This window comes from Echinops telfairi, unplaced genomic scaffold (assembly GCF_000313985.2).
Source record: "Echinops telfairi isolate 266 unplaced genomic scaffold, ASM31398v2 ScPeMD7_5;HRSCAF=22, whole genome shotgun sequence".
Lineage (NCBI taxonomy): Eukaryota > Metazoa > Chordata > Mammalia > Afrosoricida > Tenrecidae > Echinops > Echinops telfairi.
The window spans coordinates 2,514,983-2,536,659 of record NW_022103901.1 but is presented as its reverse complement, the minus strand read 5'-3'; the positions used below and the strand labels follow the sequence as shown (position 1 = coordinate 2,536,659).

Below are 21,677 nucleotides of genomic sequence, written 5' to 3'. Positions count from 1 at the left end.
GGGACACCCAGCTGTTCAAGGTGGATGTGCCGCCCCCTTCCTGGATTGGTACCTAGCCTCCAAACACAGCGTGTCATTTAGCGAAAACGGTCGCGGTCTCGGAAAGTGTAGCCCATTCGGGCGAAACGTTCAAAAGCCTTTTTACAGACGGGCTCAAGTGTGCTGACCAACAGGGAGAGGGAGCAGCTGTCAGGGGCCTCTCCTCCACTCCTCCCATCCTGGCGTTCTGAGCTTCCAGAAAGATATTCTGACGGATTTCTGAGCCACCTCATTCTCTGCCGATCGATGAAGTAGCAAAGAAAGCTTCTTGCTCCTTTTATGTTCTCGGCGTCTCTGCCTCCTGGACCCCTGCCCGACGGCCAGCCGGCAACGCCAGGATTAAAATTGATATTCTGCTTCCGCTCCGTTTTCCTACCGCCCAACCCTGACCAGGCGGGTTCTCATTTCAATGGAACTCTGGACAAAAGAGAGCTGCGGGGTGCAGCATTAGCTGCAGCACCGCGCAGTCTAGAAGCAGCCCCCAGCCCAGGGCTCCAGAGCCCACTTCAACCTCACTGTCAAGAAGAGAAGCGTGTCTCTTGAAATTCTGTGTCAACTTGGCAGGGTGAGTGCTTTGGCAGTTATGACATGAGGTCACGACCTCTCGTTCTGTGATCTGGCCCAGGACAATGAATGGTCTATGATGTGATCTGACACCATGTAACCACTTCCACAATGAGATTCAATACCAGGTGATCAATTCCATGGTGAGATTGGATATGATGTCATCACCCCCATGATGAGAGCTGATATTAGTTAATCAGCTCCAAGATGAGAACCAATACAATGTAATTACCTTCATGATGACACTCAATACAATGGAACCAGTTCCTTGACAGAACGTAATCACTTCCATGATGAGCTCTGACACTGTAATCACCCTCACAGTAAGATTTGATATAAGGCGATCAATTCCAGGGTGAGATCTGATATACTGTAATTGCCTCCGTGATGAAAGGTAATATAATATTGACACCTCTATGATGAGATCTGCTGCAACAGAACCAGCTCTGAGACAATAACTGCTACAATGTAATTATCTCTGTGAGAGATTCAATACCCATAATCAATTCTGTGGTGAGAGCTAATATAATGTGATGAGTTCCTTGATCCGATACAATGTAATGGCCTCTAGGATGAGATCTGATACAATGTAATCACCTCTGTGATGAGATCTGATACATGTAATCACCTCTGTGATGGGATCTGATACAATGTAATCATCTCTGTGATGGGATCTGCGATGACCAGCCAATCTGTTGAAAAGAAATTTTCTCTGGAGCGCAGCTTGTTTCCCATAGATAGGTAAGTTCTGGCAAAATTCTATGGCTTTGTGCCCACTCTGAATCCTGTATCCAGCTCATCTTCATCTGACCACTGGGTGTGAGCCAGGGGCTCTTCAGCCTGCTGTCTGAGGTGCTGGTCTTGGGTCCCTCAGCCCCTGCGCCTACGTGAGTGAGGAGAAGCCTCCAGCCTGGCATCTGACTTCCCCGCCTCTGCAACTAAACTGGCAGCATGTAAAGATCTCCTTGAAGTGGCTGTTGCTTTGAGGGTTCAGGTGCCCCTGGCCCAAGCCATGGTGTTTTCAGTTGCCTCGTATGTGTGTGAAAGTTGGTCACTGAATGAGGAAGATCGATGAAGAGTCAATGCACTTGAATGACGTGCTGCTGAAGAACGTGGAACGTACCACAGACGCCAAAAGGACATGCAAATCAATCTGGGGGAAATGCAGCCAGAAGCCAGTTAGTTAGAAGCAAGACGTCATCTCACTTACACCGGACATGTGATCAGGAGAGAGAAGGAAAAGACATCATGCTTGGGACAGTGAAAAAGAGGACGACCCTGGACAAGCTGGACTGGCACAGGGGCTGCAACAAGGGGGCTCACTCCTAAATGGTGAGGCTGGCGCAGGACCGGGGAGTGTTTGCTGTCATGCACAGGGTCCGTGGCTACAGGTTGGGGCAGACTGGATGGCACCTGGCAAACACCACCACCATAGGAATCATTCCTTAAGTCTCTCTCTATGCAAATATGTAAGCTGCCCTATTTTTGCTTCTACCGAGAACCCTGGTAAGAGACTGCCCTTCCGTATGCCAGGCCAGGGTCATGCTCAGGGCCTCGTGTGTGCTCAGCACTCACGGCTCTCTGCCTCCATGGGGACAGCTCCCTCTGCCTAGACTGTCTCCCTGTCCTCAGAACAAGGTCACCCATCGGCAGCCATCCACCCCGCTTCCTCCGAGGACCTCCCTGGCTGCTCAGGTCTTTCCTGCCTCTCGCTGGTCTGCCGCGGCCCCTACATGCCCCATCAGGGCACTGCACCTCGGCCTGTCCGCCTCCTGTCTACCTGGACCCTGGGGGGAGGGCCAAGCAGAGGGGGGGGGACCAGGGGCTCCAGAGGCGGTGGTGGAAGGGAGGTTCAGGAAGGAGGGGAGGAGTGAAGAAAGGTGGGGAGCGGGAGGAAGATGGAGGTGAAGACACACAGCGAGAACATGTGTGCCTTCAAAGGAAACGCTAGTGGGGTGGAGGTCGCCATGAAGGGCCCCACCTCGAGCACCTGCTCTTGTGAAGCTGGTCCAGGTGGGGTCGGATTGATGAAAGCCCCTGGAAAGGTTCGATGGAAGCTCCGAGGGCCGTGCGGGCATCTTACTGGGGGAGGAGCGACTCAGAAACGGAGGGTGCAAACAGCTGCACACCCCCGACACCGAATTGTTCCCATGGGGCTGGGGGATGTTCTACTGTGATTCCTTCCAGGACGGAGGGAGGGGAGCAAAGAAGGAAGGAGGAAAGAGCGGGAAGAAGAAAGAAAGGAAGGGGGGAGGAGGAGGTAGGGGGCGCCCTAAGGCAGGTCACAGAGTTGACACTGGAATCTCTAGCGCTCATCCTCAGAGCTGCCGCCTCTGCTGTGTCCCAGGTTTCACCCGCCAGGTGTGTCTCCAATCGCTGAGCGACCCACCTCCCCGGAGCAAGTGGACTCCGAGCACTCTGAGACCACGGATCTGCCCAGGGGGCCGTGTCTGTCGGGCCCAAGGCTGGACGTCTCAGGGGTCAGCACCCGCAGTGACTGGCCTGGCCAGTGGCCACCGAGGGGAGAGAGGATGAGTGGACACTCACTGTCCTCGTGAGTCCAGATGAGCTGCGGTGTGCTTGGAGGCCCGTCTCCCGGGGTGGTGAAGCACAGGACGCATGTGAAGTAGGCGGTGAACTTCCTCAGGCTGGTGATGTACCCATGGTGGATGCCGTGGAAATCCGGGGCAATGGTGACAACGGTGACATCCTCGGGGACGTCTGCCGGCCAGGCTAGGAGCTGGGGCACAACAGGGTGAAAAGGAGAGCATTTGAATGTGTCTTTTTCAATCGTTTAAAATCATTTAATTCACTCTGGCTGGAGTTGACAATCTACGCAAGGGAACATGCACCAGGACACCAATTTCCACATGTACCACTCGGTGACAGGGATGGCAGCCTCCAAGTTGGTCCACACACCGGGCTTGTTTTCAGTCCTTCGGTATAGGGCTACCTGGGGCGGGGGTGGGGGTGGGGGGTGGGGGATGGCTGTGTCGTACAGTAATTCTGCCTTCCCTCTTTCCCATGTCTGTTTCCTTTGTTGCTGTTGAGACACAGCAGAAGGCATTCAACAGCTGCCACAGGGACAGTTCCATGACACCCTTCTTACCCTCCCTTTGTGGGTGCTCCTCCCCCAGGAACATAAACCCACCTAGCCTTTCGAGCTTCCCCCACCAACCCCCGCCAACCAGATCCCGGGTAGACGGATCTTAAAAGAGTCCATTGCTCCAGGCTGATCTTCACCCCCCTATTGGTTGCATTTCTCCACCCTCTACACTCTCAGAACTTTTACTTTTGAAATGGACAAGTCCCAGCAAAACCACAGCTGAGGAGGCCCAGCAGTCCCGGGCTCAAACTCGCTGCCCAGGGGGCGCTGAAGAAACACCTCTCTGACAGCGACCTACAGAGGTGTCACCTTTATGCGTCTGACGCAGGTGGACAAGAACACAACCAAACCCACCGCCCTTGGGTCCTTCCCCACTCCCAGCGAGCTGGCAGGGTGGAGTTGAACTGCCCCGGGGGTTTCCAAGTCTGTCAATCTTGTTGGGAGCAGACAGCTTCCCCCTTTATTCCCCAAGGAGCATCAGGTGAGTTTGAGCTGCTGACCTTGTGGTTAGCAGCCCAGTGTGTAGCCCACAGCATTGCTGGACTCCTTGATGTGTGTACATAAATAGAATACCCACGTTAACTCCTGTTTGGATGAAGGGCGCCCCTCGCCCCTCCCCATTCTCTTCACTTCACACAAGACTGAACACACGGAGGGGGGGGGTTTGCCAAAGTTGGTGGGGAAAAATCTCATCATTTTTTATTCCATTTTCCCATGGATTTTCTGAAGCCCCCCTCCTACATGTTCCTTCGTTCACTGTAAAGAATAACGATGGTATCATCTGTATCTATCTATCTATCTATCTATCTATCTATCTATCTATCTATCATCTAACCATCTATCTATCCATCTATTTTCCTTTCCTCCCGAGTCTGGCTCAAAAAGGAGCCTCTGACCCAACAGGAACTTGGAATTCTGTATCTTGTAAGCCACACTTACGTTCTCAAAGAGCTTTGAAGGCACTGGCTCTCACTTTTAAGATATTAAAGAGATCGACATAGGAAGATCCAGAATCGCAGCCTTTGTTGTGGACGACAACAAAATACAAAGAAAATCCAGACCCTATCAACTGGACCAGTAGGTCCCATGAGGATAAATGGAGAAATAAATGAAGTTATCAAGGACTTCAACTGGCTTGGATCCACAATCACTGCTCACGGGAGCAGCAGGGGAGAGATAGACTAACTCACTGCAGTGGGTTAATCTGCTACACAAAACCTCTTTAACGTGCTGAAAGGCAAGGATCTCCTTTTGAGGACTAAGGGGTGCCTGACTCAAGCCATGATATTTTCAGTCATTGAAAGGCATGTGAAAGGTGACGTTGGATAAGGAGGACCCAAGAAGATTGAAAGACCCCAGCCTGCCAGAAACACAAACAAATGTGTGTTTGAAGAGGCTCCTTAGAAGCAAGGTGGCGAGGCTTCGTCTCCCAGACTTTGGGTATGCCGCCAGGAGAAGCCACTTCTTGGAAAAGGGCATCATCTCTCAGTAGAGTGGATGGAGCGAAGAGGGAGACCCCCCACAGGGTCGATGGGCACAGTGGCTGCAGCTCTCAGCTCGGACATAAGAGCAATCGGGAGGAGGGCGCAGGACCGGGCAGCGTCTCCTTCTGTTGTTTGTCGGGACGACGCTACGATCGGAATCGACAGCACCTATGAACAATGAGACATATCCCCAGGGAACTCGTTTCAATGTTCTGGGGAGTGTGTGTGTGTCTGTGTGTGTGCATGTGTGTATAAAGTCCTCGGGCACTGAGCACCTCTGGGATTTATCGGGTCTGAATGCTGGCGTGCCGCAGGACAAAATCACGTTTATATAGATCGAAATAGCCACGGAGCTCTCCAATGAGGGCCCCACTCTGACCGATGGGAGTTGACAGGAGATTCGAGAAGGGAAAACCATCTTGGCTGATCAATATGCTTTTCTTATTTATTTTTTAAAGGGCTCTGGCCTCAGATACCTCTAGGGGACAAGAGCAGGCACAGCAACTCTCTCGCGTCTTCTGCCCTGCTGGTGAAAAAGCAACCAACCAACAGACAAGTGTTTTAGTCAATTGAATCCAAATGGGAAAAAGATGAGCCCGTGTGCTAGGATAGGATGCCCTCTGGGTCTGAAACCTCAGCCTGGCCAAGCAAACCGGATGGCTTTCAATCTTGATAAAGACCTTCCTGACACCTGCCTGCCGTTAAGGAAGATGTGTAAAGACGCTGTGGGTAAAATTCAGGTGGGCTCAGAAATGTACACGGGGACGGAAAAAGAAGAAATTGTTGAGTTCCAAGGTAAGACAGAGTATGCTTCTGCCAGCCTCCTCTAAGGGCATCTGTGGAGATAATGCATCCTGTTACCAAAGAACAGAGGACGGCGGCAATTTGTCTGCGTCTCTGGCTCACGGGTGATGCAGTGAACCTACAGGGCTGCTAACTGAAAGATGGGGAGGTGGAAGCTCCCCCGAAGGCACCTTGGAAGAAAAGTCTGGTGATCTTCTTCTAAAATTCCACGCAGCAAAGTCCTCCCATGACACATCTGAGGATGCCGGGAATCGGAGTTGGCCAACATCAACAACCTCATCAACCGGTCTCAGCTCTTTCATCAGGTGTGGAGAAGGAACACATGTCTGGCTTGAAGGAACTGTCACGTGGCCCCTTGCTCTGTGTCTGCTCTTCGGAGAAGGTGCCTTTGCAGGACCTTCAGGTTGGCACCAATGCTGCCTCCCACCCACCACGTTAGGTCCCCGAGCCCACCAGGGATTTGGAAAGGTGCGATCCTCCTCTGAGCACACCCCCTTCTGTATGAACCGACCCACACCTTGGTGACTTGTCAGCGTTCCTGCGCCCATGGAGCTTATGAGAAGACCGGGCATAAACGGTGACTCTGAGGAAGTCAACCCACTCTACAATAAGTGGGCTCTTGATTTGCATAAGAAGATCCATGACACAGCCCAGGACTGTCACCCTACAAGGTCACCATACGCCAAAGCCCTGTATCTTATATCCCTGGATCCCTATTACATGAAGAGATTCATGAGACAGACCATGGCAGTCCCCTGCAAGGCTGTAGACCAGGGCCACGTACCTTGAATCCCTGGCTCCTTACGTGCATCGCAAGATCCAGGACACAACCCAGGGTAGTCACCCCAAAAGGCTGCAGACCACGCACCTTGCATTCCTAGGTCCCCATTTTGCATCACACGATGGATGGCATGGCCCATGACAATCAGCCTACGTGGCCACCGATCGGGGTCACGCACCTTATATCCCTGGTTGATGCCGTTGATGAACTGCTGAGGGGGCGGGTTCCACAGGAACCGGACTGTGGTGGAGTTGACCGCTTCCGTCTGCACGTGCTGTGGGGGCGCTGTGGGCACTGTTCCCAGGGAGCCGTCATCCAAGGCAGGAAATCCAGAAGGCCGGAGGCACGGCGGGCAGGAGAGAGGGGAAAGAAACCCTTAGCTACCACTCCCGATCCACGGGCAGCTGCGTCTGTGGGAGCCGGGGAGGTGTGGCCCTTGCTTTCAGAAGCTACTAGTGGCATGGCAAAGAGAGAGCCAGGCTCGTCCTCAGCTTCTGTTAGAGAATTCTTTAACGCGTGGGCAGGAAAGAGGCCAGCACCACCTTTCTTCCTTGCAGGTGATGAACCTCTTCTACGGATCTGAGCTGGACAGCCGGCAAAAGACTGCTCTGCTTCCTTTTTCAATGACCCACGGGGGTCATTTGAAACCAAGGACGTGATTCACCCAGCCCCACCCCAGCATATAGTGTGATGTTCCGGCTAAACTCTCCTGTACAGGGAAACAGAAGGCAATGCTACACCCACCGGCGATGGTGGGTCGTTATGGAAACAGGAACGATTCGCAAAGGAGGATGGCCACATCATCACCTAACTGCCCAATCACAGTAGATAACCGCCAAGTTCTATCATTACATAATCGCCAAGTCACATTGTTGCCCATTCAGAACTGTCAGTGCTGGCTCATAGGGAACCCCAGTGGGTTTCCAAGATGGTAACTGTATGGGAGTAGAAAGCCCAGTCTTTCTCCCTCAGGGATGCTGGTGGTTTTGAACTGCCGACCATGAGGATCGCAGCCCAATGTGTAACCACCACACCACCAGGCCACCACAGTTGATCGAGACGGGGCTGGATTGTATTTTGTTCTTCGGAACACAAGGTCACCAAGGGATTGGTGTCTACCTGTCTCTGCTGTCTACATCTCTGCCTATCTATCACCTATCTACCTATCCACTTGCCTACCTACCTGCCTATCCACTCCTCCATCCACCCACCTACTCAGCTATCTACTTACCTTTCTCTTTACCTATCTCTACTGTCTACATCTCTGCCTATCTATCATCTATCTAGCTATCCATCTACCTACCTACCCACCTATCTACCTACCCATCTACCTACCTACCTGCCTATCCACTCCTCCATCCACCCACCTACTCAGCTATCTACTTACCTTTCTCTTTATCTATATCTACTATCTAGATCTCTGTCTAGCATCTATCTATCTACCCACCTACCTACATATTGCTCTCCCTACCTATCTACCTCCCTCCCTACATACCTATCCATCCATCCATCCATCCATCCATCCATCCATCCATCCATCCACCCACCCACCCATCCATCTACTTACCTATCTCTCTTACTGAACAGTTGCTGAGCTCCATTACATACTTGCCAAATGCTATGCCTTCAACAAGTTCACATAGTAGGGGAGGTGCTCACGGAATTGTGAACATGAACTCTCTGGATCAGTAAACACACTAGGCAGAGTGAGGGGCTCGGCCCCCGGAAGATTTCCAATCAGGAGACATTTGGATGAGGTCTGGAAGGGGGTGGACCTCTGAAGCAGAAAGGGCCTGGGAAACACTGGACAGCAGGAGTTTCCCTTCCAGACAGACAAGGGATTATGAACGAGCCCGCTGAGTGGAGGAAAGGCTGAACATAACAGACATGGGAGGTTTGGGGGAGGAGTGGGCTAAGCAGGGCCCCGTTTCTGGACCCTCAGATTGCAGAGTACCCCCCTGTGAAATGTTGCTAAAATTTCTCGAGCAAGCCCACCCCCACGTGGGGTTTTGGATTTTGGGTCAGCGATGCTCTGCTCTCCCATAGAACACTGGGCCACCTCCCTCCCCATCACAGTGAGAGGACACCTGCGTCCTTACTTTGTTTCGGGCAACACAACGGCCATGTGGAGCAGGCGGCTCCCCCACTTCGACCTTAGACAGAAATGGCAGAAAGGTCTGGGGGACCCTGGACGACTGGCCACCCCGAGTCGGCCCCTCACCTTCTCATCACACCTACCCTCTTTTTCGCCCGCCCCCTTGGCACACACTCTACCGCCACAGCCATGCAGGCCACGCTTCCAAGTCCCCTTTCTGTCACCGAAAAATCACCAATTCTTCTCAATCTTAGCCACTCCCACCCCTTCCTGCCTCTTCCTAATTACTGTCATCAGAGAGGACTCCCAGTGTGGGGTCAATGGGATTGGAAATTCTCTCCACTGAGAGAAAGATCTACAGCTGATCAATCCTTCTCAACAGTCGGCAGAAAAGCAGAGAGGAGGATAGTTAGGTCTGGGGAGAGCTTCATTACTGGGGGCTCCATCCCCCTGCCCCTTCGGAAGGCAGACACGAGCCTTTGTCTCTAAGCGGCAATCACTCCACAGCGAAGCCGTGCTCAGGGTGGGGCTTCAGCAGTCTGGCGCTGTGATCTCCTGCCGCTGCAGAGAAAGGGCCCGGAGATGTTTTTCTCCCCAGGTAATGCACATAGACAGCCCTGCCCTTTCCTGCCCAGCCTCCCCAAATTGCAGGTCTCCAAGTGACAGGTGCTGCATGTGCTTCTCTGGACTCCCAGGCTCAAAACCCCCCAGCCCCACCCCTGCACGCCTAGTAGTTCTCCGTCTTCCATCTGACACTGCCCGGATGCATCCCAACCAGGCCCCCCTTCTTACAGTCCGCGTCAAGGCGTGATCTTGGGGAGAGGAAGTGCCAGAGCCCAGGGCTGGTTGGTCCTGGGGCGGTCTGCACCAGGCAGCCGGAGCTCCGGCTGTGTCCTGCATCTGCAGGGGAGGCAGGAGCAGGTGGCCCGTGCCCCCTCCACGTGGGTTTCATTTGTGGGAGCTGGTGCATGATGGGGAGCCCTGGAGGGGAGTAGTGGGACAGTTGCTGGGTGGCTAACTTGCGAGGTCAGAAGTTCAAGGTCACCAGCTCTGCCCGCGTCCCAAGGGAGAACGCTGAGGCTCTCTGGTCCCTTAGGGATCTGGTTGCTGTTCGGTGCCCTCGAGTCGGTCCCACCCTGTGGCGACACGACAGGAGGAAGCACTGCCCCGTCCTGGGCCATCCTTGCCACTGTCTCTGTGCTTCCATGCACTCGCCCTTCAGTGGCGGGCAGTGTCCCAGCGCTCGGCGCGCTCCCTCCCTCCGAGGTGAGGCGCGGATTCCTTCTTCCTGGTCTGTTCTGAGTCTGGAAGCTCCGCTGACACGTGGTCCCTGTGGGTGGCCCGGCTGGCCTCTGAAATACCAGTGACACAGCTTCACAGCAGCACACCAGCCACCATAGTCAGACACACTGACCGACAAGCGGTGGCTTAAAGAGCCACAGTCCCAGGACAAGGGGACGTCATGCTTGAGGAAGACCCTCCAGGAGACAGGCTGACACCGAGGCTGCAGCCATGAGCTCAAACGTCACAGTGCACGTGAGGATGGCGTCGAACCAGACAGCGTCTGATCCATTGTGCACGGGGTCACTGGCAGGTGGACCCAGCTTGACAGCACCGGCACCCCAGCAGGAGGTCTCAGAGCGGGGACCTGCTCCATGGGAGGTTGGATTCCCGGTCAGTGTGCCTCGGGTGAAGCCCCCACCTGTCTGTCCTGGCGCCTCTGTGCTGGTGAACAGGCTCCCGGGAGCTCCCTGCCAAGGTGGAGGGGCAAGCAAGGCCTCTGGTCTACTTCCACCATCAGCCCAACAAGAGCGGACGGCGCCGAGTTCTGCCCTGAGGCCCACGGGGTTGGATGTCATGATACGGAATCCACTGGGCGGTGATGAGTTGGTGTTTCGATGTTGAGCTATGGACCAGACTGGGCGTTTTTCTGAGTGGCGCGGCCGACGGAGCACTCGGGTGCTAACAAGACAGGCTCAAGCTCAACCAGAGGACTCTTGAAAGCAAAGACAGCTGGCTGATTCTGAAGGTCGGTCCAGGAGCCCCTGTGGAGCGAGGACCATCTGACCATTCGGACTACAGGGGAGCCACTGGGTAAACTGAGTCAGTGCATGTGTTAGTCTGGATAGACTAGAGCATCAAATTCATGGACACTCATATGTGTATATGAAAGAGCTTTATGTACAGGAGCAATTGAATATTGAGGAAACATCGCAGCCCAGTCCAGATCAAGTCTATAAGTCCGATACCGTATGTCCAATAGCAATCTATAAATTCCTCTGCAGGCTTGTGAAACACATGCAATGGTGCTGAATGCAGGATGATCACAGTCAGTGGGTGGGAAATCTTGTGGATTCAGTGGCAGTGGAAGCATTTCAACACTGGCAGGGGTCTCCACGTGGCTCCTCCAGCTCCCAGGGCTCTGGCTGCATCAGCTTAGCTCTATCAGGCTCGTCCTCAGTAATGTCTCCTAGGGAGTGAGTGTGTCTCCCTCCTCTAATAGCTATTTATTTCCTTAGCACCTCCCAATGAGCTCATCGAGCTGCAACCTGATTGACAGACTAAACTCCACCCCTTCACGCTGAAGTCTCAAACTGACAACAGATTATGTAACTACCACAGTGCGGGAACATGGTTTTCTCCTCTGGGACTGTGACGGGCAAGGGCTCTCAAATTCCCCTGGTCTTTCTCCTCTTCAGCCTAAAGGTTTTAGCCGATGGAAGCGGGACTGGGAAGCAACAGTGCCAGGTGGCGAGACAGGCGGTGCATCCTGGTTCTTTCCGGGAACCACTCAGGATGCACAGCAGACACGCCCCCAACGGAGCCAGCCCTTAACCACAGGCTGTCCCCGGGGCTGTGCCCTTGGCTGTGAGGATTCCCTGTGTGGGTCCCAGCTGTGTGCCTTCAGCAGGCCGTGCCCCAGCAGGTGGGGACGGGTGCACAGCACTCAAAACGGATGTGGACAGGAGCAACCTGGTCCACCCCACAGGATGCAATCGGCTGGTGAAGAGTGAAAGCCAAGTGATGATCGGGCTTAGCTGAGCTCCCACTGTGGTCAGGGGTCATCCAGGGGGCTGCTAACCTGTGCACAATGAGATGGACCATTGTCACCCACAGGGTCTCCACAAGCAGATCACCAGGTCTGGTTGCTGGTCTTTCTCTGTGAGCACCACTGGGACACACGAACCCCACTGAGAAATGAGTCCTGACTGCACAGGGTGCGTGCTGGTTGGAGCAGAACTCTGAGAACCTCCCACGTGTGAGGTGAGTCGTAGCCACAGCCACCTCCACCCTCCTGTAAACCATTGTGGGGACAGATGTAAGTGTTTGCGGGTCCCAGTGAGGCATAAAGGCTGGCTCGCCCAAGTTCAACCCCCAGGCCAGAGGTTCTGGGAGCACGATGTTCGCACTCACAGCGGCGCTCTCCGATACGGAAAGGCGGTCGGTCCGCTGGGCACAGGGCAGTGCTAACATCATCCAAGGCAGACCGTTCCTGTGGTTCAAGGTGCGGGGCTAGAATTCTGCTTCCGACTGTCCTAGATGGAAGAGCTGTCCTGGGGGAGGCTTCTGTAAGAACTGGAGGACTGACCACGGAGGACACAGGTTCTCCGCACTGCTGTGGTCCTGCGGGGCGAATGGCTCTTACTCTGAGGCGTTGTTGAAAGGGGGTCATTGGTGTCAGCGGTGAGTGACCTAACTGACCTGCCGAGCACCTGGGTGAGGGCACGGAGGACTCCATGGTCCCTGGGGAGCGGTCTGAGCATGTTCTGGGACGTGGGAAATACCCAGGTCAACGGGAAAAGTCTACTTTGCTACGGAGAACTAAACACTGTTCGCCAGGGATACCCAGTCGTTGTCTAATTCTACAGGCGACAGTGTGTGAACACCAAGGGAGGAGGAGGAACACTCTGGGCAAGCCCTGTGTTGGTTTACAGAAACGTCCCCAAAGGTGTCCCCAAGGACGAACTATTTCTGCAACTCCGTGTCTTCCTCCGAGTGGACTCTGAACCGAAGTGGCATAATTCGGTTCAGAAATGTCCGTCTTCCTGCTGTTCGCTCACTGGCCTCGAGTCAATGCCCACTCACAGCGACCCCACAGAACAGGGCGGAACTGACCCCCGTGCGTTTCCAAGACTGTCACTCTTGGCGGGAGTAGAAAGCCCTGTCTTTCTCCTGAAGAGCTGGCTGGGGGTTCTAACTGCGGACCTCAGAGTCCCCGCCCAACCGGGGACCCCTACACCACCAGGGCCTTCTCACTCACGGAGACCCAGCGTCCCACAGCACAAAGCGTTCCCCGGGCCTGAGCCACGCGCACAATCGCTGCTCTGTGTGAGCTGGCGGCCGTCTCCCTGTGAAGCCATCTCATCCCTGGGCTTTCTCGTGGAGGCAACTTCAACCCTACTGAGCACAACGCCCCTCTTGGGGACCGGGTCCCTCCTCATACGGTGTCCAAGGTACATGCGATGAAGGCCTACCATCCTCACGTCCAAGGAGTACTCCGGCTGTACTTCTTCCAAGGCCGATGGTGGCTCCTCTGGTAGGCTGGGATATAGTCAATATTCTTTGCCATCACCACCTTTCTGAGGCACCCATTCCTCTCCAGTCTTCCTTGTTCTGGAAACACGTTTCATTGACATAGGAGGCAACTGAAAAGACCATGGCTTGGGGCCAGGTCCACCTTGGCCCTCAATGTGATACCTTTGTGATTTGGCACCTTACATGCCCAATGTGATAACACGATGTTTGATTTCTTCACTGTTGCTTCCATGAGCATTGATTGTGGATCCAGGCTTGACAACTCTGTTTGCCTTAGAATATAGTGTACCATTCTGTGACTTCCAAAAACCAAACCAACCATGAAAGAAGCACTTTCAGATGCACTAGATGACCTTGAATGCAAGGGTAAGGTAGCAATAACAGTGTTGTGATGGGCATTGCAAAGTGATGTTCCTTTGTTAGCAGGAACCATAGACGATAGGCTTTAAGAGGGCTGGTTCATAGGGAGAGGCTGTACCTAAACTGGACATTCATAACTCGGGGGCTACCTGTCATTAAAACACTCAAGATGAAAACACTCGATGGTGTCCCTTATATTTGGTTGAATTCTGGTCACATCACCACCTACACACACTGCAATGCTACAGTCTCCAGGGAATAAAGGAGAGTTGTTGGCCTCAGGAAGCACTCTACAGACATACATTCACAAGGACGGACTTCGCTCCATTCTGGCCAATGGCAGAGAGAAGTCCCTCCCCACTGGGTGGGGAGGGGAGAAAGCCATGCTACATCTGACATCTGTGGGCATCTGTACAAACGCTTCCTCGCCAGTGGTGATGGTCAAGGAGCGGGCGAGTTTATCACTGAGAGTCTGGATGGACTCTGAATGGAGCCATTTCGAGCATAAAACCAGCTATTAAAAAAATGTGTCCATCCAAACAAGCTCAAGTGCTTCACTTAAATTCTTGAAAAGATTTGTTTTTTACTTAGAAGTTTTATATAAATCCAGGATTTAATAGCTTCCCAAACTCACTCACTATCCTGGAGTCATTTCTGACCCGTGGTGACCCCGCAGAACAGGGTAGAGCTGCCTCTGCGGGTTTCTAAGAGTGTAACTCTTTACAGGAATAGCCTCGTCTTTCTTCTGCCGAGTGTCGGGTGGTTTCAAACTGCTGACGTTGCTGTGAGCAGCCCAGACATAATCGACTATGCCACCAGGGCTCCTTTATAGTTTCCTCAGCAGTCTCCAAAATGCCTGTGTGGATTGACACACACTTGAAGGGTTATTTTTCCATTGCAAATCAATTCCCCCCTTAACTGCAGTTCCCAGTATAGTGCTGACTCTTTATTTCCTCATCATCACCACCTCTTCCATTGGCATGTGTCTTGACAAGCCCTCTGGACTCCCGGGCCAGGCGTGCTAGGTGCATCTCACTCCCGACCTTCTCCAGGGCTGGATCTTTCCGGTCCTTCACTTTAGTGGTTAAGGCAAAGCTGGACGCTATTGGGCTGGTTCTTATGGCTCGGTCTTTTTAAAGGAAAAACTCCCCGCCGCCGCCCTGCCAACTTCTTTTAAAAGAGAGACTTTACACTCCCAGTTCATGTTTAGGGATTCAACATTTTGGGGGGAAAAAAATTTCCGTTCCCAACGAATATGCTGACTACATCAAAATAGATGTAGTTATTTGCTTCAAAAAGACTCATAAAGTGGTCTTACAGAAACAAAAACATCCTTACCAACAACACTATGATTGCTGCAAACAATTGACCATCCTTTTATAGGGGTGTGTGTGTGTTGGGGGTGGAAGGAGCCCTGGTAGCATAGTGGTTATGCATTGGGCTGCTGATGGCAAGGTCAGTGGTTCAAACCATCAGTCTCTCCTCGAGAGAAAGATGAGGCTTTCTACCGCCTTGGGAACTCACAGGGGCATTTCTACCCTGTCCCACAGGTTGCTCTGAGTCAGCATCTACTCGATGACACTAAGTTTGTTTGGTTGGTTGGCTGCTTTGTGTTGGGCTGGGCTGGGCCATGCGTTTTGTTCTTGTGGCTTGTCCCACTGAGACGTGCAGAGCCGTGCTTGAAGGTCTCGAGGTGGTGATTCTCCACATGGTCTCGTTTCCAGCTCAGCAGACGGAGTGTTTATCTTCATTTTGCCTTCGGTTTTTAAGAATCGCTCTCTTTCTTCATGAATAGACTTAATTCTTGCAGGTTAGTTTTAGGCTAAGAATGCAATTGCTAAATGCTTTCAATTTAATGTGTTGTCCCAAACGGGCAGCTACATAGTTGCACGGTTCCAAAGCCAGTTTACACAAAGCATCATCTAGGGATCCTACTTTCTCTTCCGGCTCCTCTCTGCTTCCATGTGCCCAGTAAGAAAGGCCTGGTGGTCTGCCACTGGAGGCCAGCCGATGGAAACCCTCGGGACCAAACGTGCCTGTACTGCTCCTGTTTCACTGTCATGACATTCAGGGATGCCAATCATCTCTCATAGATTTTTGGCCAATCCTTGTGGTTTAATCTCCAATTTCCTTAGAAACCCCATCTCACTCTCTTTTTGATTCCATTTCTTTTTCGTCCAGCCCATGAGGGTCTGCTGTTATAAATGAGATCTTCTCTGGGTCTCTCACTTCCGGTTGTGTTTTGTTTGCACGTATAGCGCATGTTGGCTTTTGCACGCTCACGTTATAGCTGGCTGGTTGGCTGCGATGTCTTCTTGCTCCAGCAGCCGCTTCTCGCTGGTGCTTTGGGCTTTCCCAGGGAGCAGGTCTTGTCTGCAAACAGATGAACTAGATGGAATTCAATCACTTCCTTTGCAGGACTTATGCCTCTCGTTGCTTTCTCTCCTGGTCCTCTGTGGCCGACACTGACCCACAGAGGGAGGCAGGGAGAGGAGTTGGTAGGTGGCTTGAGTTGTTGCACCCTTCAGCAGGAAACTCTGCAGGGCATCTCTCTGTTTCATAACTGGGGGGAGCTGATTCGGGGGTTGAGGTGCAGAACGTACGCACAGCTCCTGTTTCACTCCATGGTTTCCCGATGGTGGGGTATCACCTATTGGCAAGTGTCAACTCCACAGCCTTGGCGTAAACCCCCATCTGGTCGCGATCTATTGTTTTGTAATGTACTGTGGGTTTTGCGTCCTCATGTTTGGCATGCCCGCATCAATATTCATCAAGTAGGAGGCGTCCGTAACCTTCTCCTTGGATGCAATCTAGGCTTTCCCTGGATGTATCTGCACTTTACTATGTGTGTGTGTGGCCTGGTTATTTCACTCGTCCTCATACATTTTCATAAATGCCCCTCAGCCCTTGTAAAGGAGGCTTGTTCAGCAGGCCCAGAGCTCGGAGTCGGGCATACTATGCTATTTATAGTAGTCTACCCATTTACTGTCCTTGATGCCTGTCTTACATCGCTTGTCTTACATCACCTGTCTATCGCCACCTGTGTTTTATCACCTATCTTGCTTCACCTGTCACCTGTCTTGTGAGCCAGGCTCCCTGTCGTCGTGTTTGTCTCTTTCCATTGCACCCTGTACAGTGTCTGCTTTGGGGGCACCACTGTGTCCCTGGGTGTGTAAACAGTGACTGGGATTACTCCAGGGGCTTTGGTGGTTCATGGTTACAAGTCGGGCTGTAATCTGCAAGGTCGGCAGTTCAAAACCACTGACCCCTGCACTGGAGAAAGACAGGACTGTTTACTCCCATAAAGTGTTACAGCCTCAGAACTCACGGCTGAGGTGCGTGTCTAACCCTGTCCTGCCGGGTTGCTATGAGCTGGCGTTGACGCGATGGCAGCGAATGGGTGATGCCTCCGTTGCTGTGCAGATAATTCTGCAGCCATTCTTACTTGTCTAAGAGGACGAAGCTTATTACATGTCCTGATGATGTACGGAAGCCGGGCTCCCATTCTTTCATACGGTGTGCATGTACAGACGTGTAAGTGTGAGTCACTGTTGTACACACGTCTTTATATGCATGCTTATGGTGGTGTGGTGCCGAAGGCCCTGGGCTGCTAGCCAAAGGGTTCGCGGGTTGAATCCACCAGCCACTCGATGTGGCAGCAAGATGTGGCAGCAAGATGTGGCAGCCTGCGTCAGGAAGCGTCCAGCTGGGGAAACCCTATGGAGCAGGTGGTTGTGCCCTCACCTGGAGAGTCAGTCTGAGGACGAACCTCTCAACGGCAATGGGCGGCCCCATAAATGCGTTCGTGTGTCGTCTCTTCGAGCTCAGTTTTGACACCTGGTCTGGTGATGAGGAGGGCTTGTGTTTTGCATCTTCACCTGACTCCCAGCGGCCCTCCGCCGGCAGAACAAAGCACCACCGGGCCGGCACCATCCTCAGCGTCATGGGAGTGTTTAACCCCGCGGTCGCAGCCTCTGTGTCGGCCCATCTCATCCAGGGCCTTCTTCTTTTTCCATGACCTTCTACTTGACCTTCAAGTGTGGTGCTCTTCTGCAGGGGCTGCTCTGTCCCAATAACACGTCCAGTGTAGGTAGGCAAGCAGTCTCGCGTCCTCAAGCCTAAGAAGCATTCTGTCTGTTCTTCTGAGAGAGGAGTGTTCATTCTTCCGGAAGGCCGTGGAATGCTCAGGATCCTGAACCGATACCACGTTCAACATGCGCTGCCAGCAACGGGGCTCTGCTCTGGATTTCCTGCCCCCTTCCCTGCGCACCTTGTGTGTGCGTGTCCAGGGAAAGAGAACATCACAGCCGGGTCGGGCTGTGCGCCTCCGGTCCCGGGAACACCTTCTCTGCTCTTCCTGCTGCAGGATCGACATAGCCAGGTCCACTCGGCTTGTCTCCCTGTGAAGAACCTCAACGCGCTCATCCTTCCTCACGGTAGGCCCCCACAGCAGACCTCAGCACCCCAAGCGGCGGGCACCACTTAAGACCTGCCTCAGTTTACAAACTTGGTGCCTCCAGAGAGAGGAGATCGTGACTCTTGCTGTCCTTGGGTTGGTGTTCAACTCCAACCACCAATCCTTCCGATGTTACCTGCTGGTAAGCCGTGCCTCCCCATCCCATTGCCGCATATCTGATTGTCGGCACCTGGCTTCTGATGCACTGGCAGATGACCCCTGTTCTACAAGTGGCATGTGTGCGAGGCCCCACTAGTGAGCCTATCATCACTGTGTGTCCCAAAGCATGAGCTCACCCGGCGTCTCTGGGGCCGTTTCGGTTATTCTTGCAATATCCGACACTTTTCAGAATGCTACGGTATGCCTCAGAGACTACACTCTAGTGTCAACGTCACTTTTCTATGAGCTGGGAAACAAACAAACAAACAAAAACGTGATTCCATTTGTGACAGTGATCGGGGCTGGATCCGCAGCCCCCCCATGGTCTGCCTGGATGAAACACGGTTTTCAGTCAGATCCCTTTATGTCGTCAGCTTGCTGGTTGCAGCCATCAAACTAACAAAGCCATTTGCTCCTCACTCCTGAATCTGGCATGGCACAGATTCATTCTCCTGCCCAGCTGCGGCATCTGCCGCATGATGACATGCCATCTGCAGTCCCTCCCAGCGGCTCGCATCCATGTTGACCAAGAGCAGCCGGGAGTGGGAGGGGGAGGGGGGGCTGGAGTGCTATAGACACAGACATCTCCAAAGTCACACTCTTTGGTCAGTCAGTCTGTCAGTCTGCTGTACGAGATGCTGTCCAACATGGGCTGGACAAGGAGCCCCAAGGCTAGAGGAACCTGAAACCCACAGGAGCCACCTCAGTGAGCTGCAGCACGTCAATGTGGAGGTGGCCTGGGGCAGGCAAGACTCATTCTGCTGGGGAGGGTGTGCCAAGAGTGAAAGCTGACTCAGTGGCATATATATGCATACACACACATATAGACAGGTATTGAGATAACGATATAGACATGTAGATATATATCCATCCATGCATCCACCCAATCATCCATCTGTGTGGCCACCAATCCACCTACCCATCCATCCAATGATGCATGCACCAATCCACCTATCCATCCATCCAATGATGCATGCACCAAACCACCTATCCATCCATCCAACTATGCATGCACTGACTCACCTATCCATCCATCCAACGATGCATGCACCAATCCACCTATCCATCCATTCAACTATGCATGTACCAACTCACCTATCCATCCACCCAACAATGCATGCACCAATCCACCTATCCATCCATCCAATGATGCATGCACTGACTCACCAATCCATCCATCCAACGATGCATGCACCAATCCACTTGTCCATCCATTCAACTATGCATGTACCAACTCACCTATCCATCCACCCAACAATGCATGCACCAATCCACCTATCCATCCATCCAACGATGCATGCACCAGTCCACCTCTCCATCCACTCACTCATCATCCATCATCCATGAATCCATCCATCCGTGCATACACCCAGTGCATCCATTCATCCACCCAATCATCTATGTATCCACTCTTCCACAAATGCACATGCCCACCCATTTATCCATCTACCCAATCCCCCATTCATGCATCCTTTCATCCTTTCCTCCATCCATTCATGTACCATCCATCCTTTCCTCCATCTGCCTACCCTATCTGTTACAGATGAGCTGTAACTTATCTCAGTTACCTCAGTCTCTTACCAATGAAGTTCTGATACTCACTAACCTCAAGTATAATGTCAGTTTTCCTAGGAAGCTTGGTGGACAGCTTGTCATGTGGTCACTTAGGGACATTCCCTGCTGGCTCAGCTCCAACCTCCTTTAGCAGGACTTTAGAGTCTCTGTTCAGAAGAAAGCCCATCCCTTCTGCTGGTGTCCCACTGAGGAGAGCACCTTTCAGGTACCTTTCTACCCACAAAGGAGGGCGCATCTCTTCAGTTCTTTGCCACAACTGTGCCTCCAACATTTCTACATTCTCAACATCTATGAGTTGACATATCGGGGACTGAGGTGTCTATCCAGAAAGTAACGAGGTTCACGGGTCTCTATTTCTGCCAGTGAATCTCCCAGAATTAGATGCAATTGCCTCTCCAACGGGCAGGAGGGTGCGCCTCATCTGAAAGACTGCCCAAGTACCCATCCCTGGCTGGATGTAGAGACAACCCTTGGAGGGATCATGGGTTTGGGTCCAGACCACTGCTACACATTGAATATCACAACACAGCGTTAGACGCTGGGTTGCTAACCGGAAGGTCAGCGGTCAAGCCCACCAGCCCCTCCATGGGAGAAGGATGGAGCTGTCTACACTGCATCGATCCACAGTCTCGGAATCGACTCGAGGGCAGTGTGTGGAACAGCAGGGTAAAGGCGCTGGGAGGAACGCGAGAATGGCCACTAAGGGACACAGAGGCCCCGAGTGACCACAACAGGCTGTGGGGAAATGATGGCTGTAGACTTGCTCACTGCACGGTGGTCTCGGACCTTCCCTTTGTAATAGTCATTTATCTGTGCAGCACCGTACAGGAAAGGGCGGTAAAGCGAGGTGGCCTGTGCGGGCTGCCACCTGTGAGTCAGCATCACCCAGAATGGAGTCCAGATCGTCAGAGGTTGTGGCCGGGCTCCCCTGGACACTCCAGAACATTCCCAGCTTGGGCCATCCCAAATGCACTATTTGGACAACACGTCCCTTACAAATCAGGCTGCACACCCTTTGTTTGTGGCCAGAGCCTGCGGAACGAGCATCTTCACTCGTCCTGTGTGGTTCTCCTTCTACGCCGCCCTGCCGACTCTGCCCCAGTTATCTCCCTTGGGCAGAAGCGTTCCGGGAACTGACAGCCCAGGAACCCCAAGGGGACAGTCCTCCTCTGTCACTGGGGGTCACCAGGAGTCTGGATTGACACTCCTACCCCCAGTGATGGCAGAACATCCTGCCTATTCCCCATAGCTGGCCACTGGGGCTGAGTGAAATCCAGTCACAACTCTGAGAGCTTAGCCAACAGCCCGCTAGCTACGGGGCACCTTCTCCTGATAGCAGCCATTCCTGACAGGTCTGAGAAACCACATGGTGCCCAGATAGAAGGGGGCCGTCCTATCTCTCCTGCTGCCTCCCTGCTGCTTGTCATCGGCAGAGCTGGGAGACGGAAGCATCTGCCTCTTCTGTCGGAACAGCCCCGGGTCTAGAGAGAGCCTTCGGCACTGAGGAACAAATCTTCCGTGCCATGCCATTTATGCTACGCCGACAATTTCCCAGGAGGAGATGAGGCCAGGGCTTGCAAACAGAACACTCATTTATAATCCTTACTACTTTCAGAAAACCTTCTAAGGCCCAAGCGGACATTCAGGAGTTTTCACTAATGTTGTAGAAATGGGGTGAGCGAATGTTTGAAGGCTCCCTTCGCCCCTGTGGCCATTTC

General features: G+C 53.0%; 1 protein-coding gene across 1 annotated transcript in view; it reads right to left on the bottom strand.

Moving 5' to 3' along the window:
• Positions 1-21,677, bottom strand: part of SDK1 (sidekick cell adhesion molecule 1) — a 513,921-nt gene that overhangs the window by 111,676 nt on the left and 380,568 nt on the right. Inside the window, exons 17-18 of the mRNA XM_045284375.1 lie at positions 6,957-7,072; positions 3,151-3,343 (exon numbers count right to left, since the gene is read on the bottom strand). Coding sequence (XP_045140310.1) covers positions 3,151-3,343; positions 6,957-7,072 — 309 coding nt within the window. The remainder of the gene's footprint in view (positions 1-3,150; positions 3,344-6,956; positions 7,073-21,677) is intronic.